Source organism: Gavialis gangeticus, unplaced genomic scaffold (assembly GCF_001723915.1).
Source record: "Gavialis gangeticus isolate Ggan-Ray unplaced genomic scaffold, GavGan_comp1, whole genome shotgun sequence".
Classification (NCBI taxonomy): Eukaryota; Metazoa; Chordata; order Crocodylia; family Gavialidae; genus Gavialis; species Gavialis gangeticus.
The window spans coordinates 28,433,816-28,439,201 of record NW_017729032.1 but is presented as its reverse complement, the minus strand read 5'-3'; the positions used below and the strand labels follow the sequence as shown (position 1 = coordinate 28,439,201).

The following is a 5,386-nucleotide window of genomic DNA, read 5'->3' as shown; positions in this document are numbered from 1 at the left end:
GGATTTTCAAGGAGGTGGGTGGACTGTGATTCAGAAAAGAACTGATGGGATAATTGAATTCCAGAGGACATGGTCTGAATACCTGGATGGATTTGGTGATCTTTCTGGTAATATTTTTTATGTTCAAGAGATATTAAAAATCTTAAAAATGAAGATAATTTATATTTTATTAATGTAAAAAACAGGCCTTGGAAACAATCTGATTGCCACAGCATAGGCAAGACTCCTACAGAAGTCTAAGGGTCTTTTAGCTGTCTAAGAATTGTAAGATAAAGTTTTTGCTCTTTAAAAGTTACTTTTTATTTATTTCATGAATTAAATTCTCTTCACTCCTCAGTAATAACTATTCGCAACTACAAATTCTATGCCTTTATTGCCAGAATGGTTAAAAAGTTCTTTTCCCTCTTTCATAAGGTGGAAAGTGTGTTTAAGATTTAAACAATACCTCAACCATTTTGATCACACTTCCAAACAACATTGTCTGCCAAGCAGAAACAAAACCTGCATAGTTTCATTTCATAGATGCAAGTTATGAAAGTCATGAGCAAGTGAAAGGTGGGGTTACAATGCAAAAGTTTCAGATGGCATAACGGTGGAATTATTTCCCAGCTACTCCCTTTCTTCCAATAAATCCAAGGACAGCTCCTCTTGCAGAATTGTATCAGGGGTAGTAAGAAGGGAAGATCATGACTTTTCAGCTCTGCAGACCACTGTACCTCTTTAGGGCCTACATTTCTTAGAAACGAGCAGAAATATTAATTCTTAAAGAAATTCTACTCAAGAGTATTGATTTAGATTTGTGTATGGCTGTACCATTTACAAATGAACCATTATGAGTGACACTAGATTATTTTGGGCCTAGCAGGTAACCCACACTCAGTTTTGCTCGGTGAAAGGAATACTGCTCAATGACTGCTTGCAGATGTGAAATTGTCCCCCCGCCTCCCCCCCCAAAAAAATAATTAAAAAATGGCACTTAAAACTTGGCATACTCCTGTGCTGAGCCCAGCACATGCCCAGAAGAAGCATTGCATTAGTTGGAACCAGCTTTCCCAATGTCTGTATAGGTCAGGCATGTCAGTGAGGCTTTTAAGGCACTTTTATCTAATAGCTGATTCAATCAGCTATTAGATAAAACCGAGAGATTTCAAGATAAACCAATTGAATCAGCTATTAGATAAAAGTGCCAAAAAGCCCCACTGAAGTTTCTAATCTATACAAGTGCCACGGAGCTGGGTCAAAGTAATGCACTGCTGTTTCTGGTAAAGCACGGTTTTGGTTGTTTTTTTTTTCCGTGTCTGTCAGTGTCCAGCGTTTTTAGATGCAAAGCACCCCTCAGAAAATGTCAGTTCTTAGCTTTAATTACTTTATATGACTTCAGAAAAATAATAGTTTGATTTTTCTGTTACAAAGAACTCTGGAAGACTCCAACAGGTCAGTTTGTTTATAACATTATGGATTCCTTGTTGAAATCTCTTGGTTTATCTTGTGAATCACATGTAGGACTTTGCACATCTAACTGTGTCAATATGCTGCAGCACAGTGGTTGAGAATCACTGAGAGACTATATCAAAGGAGAAGATAAAATGAGGACAGTTCTCAATTTTGCATACACATTGCTGAGTCATAATGAAAGATAATGTGTATATGAAAATCCAGTTTGTGGACTTCTTAAGTGAATTGTCTCATTTCTTAAATCTTTCAAATGAACATATTCCTTTCAACCAGTTTTATTATTCATTTTGTTTGGTTCAGGAAACAAAATAAAGTAGGGAAAAGTGGAAGAGATCAATATGTTCTTAAGTAGGTTATATTACATTTCTTTTACAGGAGAATTTTGGCTTGGCCTGAGGAAAATTTTTCATATAGTAAACCAGAAAGCAGCCAGCTTCAAGCTTCATGTGGTTTTGGAATCAGAAGATGACAGATATGCATATGCCTCTTATGACAACTTTTGGGTAGAGGATGAAGTATGTTCTTTTAAAATCCATTTAGGGCACTATTCAGGAAATGCAGGTAAGACTGTCGTCTTAAGTATTAAAAGAAATCTATTTCCTCCCTGCACAAGGTACAGAAGATGGAATGTTTAGGTAGGCTAATGTGAAAAATGTCTACTTCTAAGTTGCATATTTCCAGAAAATAAGTAAGTATTTCTGTGCACAATGAATGTAAAAACTGTAAAAACTGAGTAATGGTTACTGTTATGGTGATTGATTTGATGAATGCCATTTTTATGTGGGCATAAAACATCCAATTTTACACTAAGACCTTCTAGTTCCTTTAAAAATTACCTTCAGTGGAGTCATGTATCAATGAACTCTGCTAGCAAAGCAGTTATAATAGATTCTAGTTAAGGGAAAAATATGAATTCAGTGTTAATGATTATTCACCTGCTCTGGGCCTACATACTGAAGACAATGGGAATTTTTTTGATGTCGGTCACTTTGTTTGCAGACAGCTGCAAGGTGCTCAGTCACAGTGGCAGCCACAGACCTTTCTTTTGTGGAGTGGGGCTGAGTCAGAATAGGTTACTGAAGCAAACAGACAGCAACACAACCTCCCAGACCAGAAATATGGGAGTAAGGTAACTGGACCTGAAAATAGGGTAGTGTGTTTCTGTCAGCTAGCTAATTAGGTCTGATGAGATTTCCAGCCGTGCCACACAAAGAGTGTGGCATGATTACCACAGAGTAATTTATCCCTGATTTTACTCCATGGTGAATTTATTCTAATTAGGAACAGAAAGAAGGGCAGAACTTCTAAAATGGCTACCGGCAGTAATTGTTACAGTAACCTGACCACTAGGAAGTGAAGGGACTGATTTACTTTGAGCAAAAGATGAAATTGACTAGGAGGGTTGACACATGATTTTTACACTATATAATTGACACTCTTGTGTAGTTACTCCTCACTATCTGAGGAGCAAATTTACTCCAGGGTGGAGTGATTTGTTTGGAGCCTTATCCTGTGAGTTGTTATACTTACACAACTGAGTAACATCAACACACAATCATTTTTTTTTCTTTTCTAATTGTGATATCTCGCCACCTGGGATTTTGTCATTGTAACAAATTTGTAGGAAAAAATCCACAATTTATGTATGAAGTGGAAGCGTTAGCTTTTTTATACAAAAATAATTCTCTCTCCATATAAGTAATTTATTTTGGATCTGTCTCAATCAGGTGATGCATTTCGGGGATACAGACAGGAAGATAACCAGAATGCAATGCCCTTCAGCACCTTTGATGTTGATAATGATGGGTGCAGGCCAGTGTGCACTATTAAGGAACAGCCTGTGAAGAGTTGCAGTAACTTCAGTGACAACACAGGGTGGTGGTTCAACCAGTGTGGCCTTGCGAATCTCAATGGTGTTCATCGTTTCACTGGAAGGTTTCTTGCAACAGGGATTCATTGGGATACGTGGACACTGAATGAAAAACCAGTCAAAATTAGATCAGTTTCAATGAAAATTAGAAGAACCTACAACCCTTATTTCAAATAACAACTTACTACAATCTAAAAAAGCTCATGTTTTGCAATTAGGCTCACTGTCATTCAACCTTTACCGTCTTGGTTAAATAATCCAGTTTTATGAGTTATCTTGGTTATTTATGACTAGCATTGCTTTTTTTCATTACAGGTTTGAATACTACTTAGTCAATTATATTTGCATTATGAGACTATGTCAGGAGGAGCTTTGTTAGTGCTTTATACTACTGGATGTCAGCTGAAATGAGTGACTGTACTCTCTCCTTCATGAGTGAGAAGGCTCTAAGTGTGAGGCATTTATAGTTTGAGGATTAGGCTTTTGGTATTCAGCTGCCTCTTACCTCCTTTTAGGATTGATGGTAGGATTGTAACGTACGACAAATATATTTCACAAATTATATTTAACATATTTAAAAATTAGTTTCTTTGTATATTTGAATGGCTAAGAAACATTAAGTAAATAAATCCATAAACGGCACATCTGCAATTATGTTCATTTAGAAAATACATTTCTACGCCTCCTCCTACCATCTTCCAGACTAAAAAATCTACCTGAATACTCTTTATTTAGGCACGATTCTCATTGATATGAGTTAGAGCCTGGTTTGAGGAAGGGCTGCATAGTCAGGCCATATATACACACTTTTAGGATCAGTTTTTTTTTGATCTTTCACACACAAGATTCATGGTTCTCTTTTGTACTTGCACATTCACTGACAATCACTTATAATATTAGACTCAGATTTAGGGCATTTTAATAACTAAAATGGTGAATTCATTACAAACTGACATGCAGGATTACAATGCTGTAGGAATTTCTCATTGTCTTCGCAATTGTAATGTTGGAACTATAGGCCTATTCCAACATTCTTGACTTCATTTTCTTTTGTTAAGGGTGTTTTCCCATAACAAGGCATCAATATTGAACTCTATGGAAGCACTTTTTAAATTAAGTAATTTGGATTGTTTGTGTTTGACCCTGTTAGTAAAAGTATACAGATATCAATAAAAAAATGAATATTATCAGTACAGTGGATTTGGGGCCTGCAGTCTGTCGCACAAAGCATACATGCCTGTTTTTCTTCTCACTTGATTCAGCTTCAGTCAGGAAAGCTTTGCAGTGCATTGTTGTAATCAGTAGCATCAAACCATTAAATCAGACAGGGCCTGATTCTCTACTGCCTTGTAGTGTTGCTTACATCAGGATGCAGTGTATATTTTACATCTTTTTTCCACCGATGTAGATAATGACTGAGTGAAAAGAGAGGAGGCAGTAAGAAATCAGGCCTATGATTAGGTTTATTTTATAATCCATGCTGTGACAGCTGTTAAGGGATGAAACTACCACTTTTTTGGTGTTTTTGAGGAGAAAGCTGACCTGAAGATATACAGGGATTAAAGGGTGGGGCTTCACAGGAGAGCTTTAGCATTTAAACAAACTTCACAAAAACCCTGACTAACTTGTTTTATGTACCTGAGACCTAGGTGCTGACATCTTCTGGCAAAAAGTGATTTGTGTGCCAAGTTCAGCTACTAGTTTGCCCATGTAGGAGCTCTGCCATATTGTCTAGACTCAGCAGCTAAGGACCTTGCTGTCGGCCTTTGCATACCACTTTTGTGGTGGGACCACTTGCCCACTGTGAATCTTCACAGTTAAAGTTAGGTCACTGAGCAGAAAGGAATACAGAAGTCATGGAGCCAGGAGGAGACAAATGGGAGGGAAGCTGGCTGTGTAGCTTATTGCAAAGGTCACTCAGGAAAATAGGGATTCCTAGGTACCAACCTTTATCCTAATGCTGGGTATGCTTTTATTTTATGATTGTCTAATGTCAAAACAGAAAAGTGGTCCCAGGAGAAGAGAGTGGAACCCAGGATACCCTCTGTCCTACTTGAGTGA

General features: G+C 37.3%; 1 protein-coding gene across 2 annotated transcripts in view; it reads left to right on the top strand.

The window, feature by feature from the left end:
• ANGPTL5 (angiopoietin like 5) overlaps nt 1–4,495 on the top strand; it is a 25,909-nt gene extending 21,414 nt beyond the window's left edge. For both annotated transcript variants that reach the window (XM_019525609.1, XM_019525608.1), the window contains 3 exons: nt 15–107; nt 1,831–2,016; nt 3,183–4,495. In XM_019525609.1, the coding sequence (XP_019381154.1) occupies nt 15–107; nt 1,831–2,016; nt 3,183–3,502 (599 nt within the window). In that variant the 3' untranslated portion in view covers nt 3,503–4,495. The remainder of the gene's footprint in view (nt 1–14; nt 108–1,830; nt 2,017–3,182) is intronic.
• The last annotated feature ends 891 nt before the right edge of the window (nt 4,496–5,386 follow it).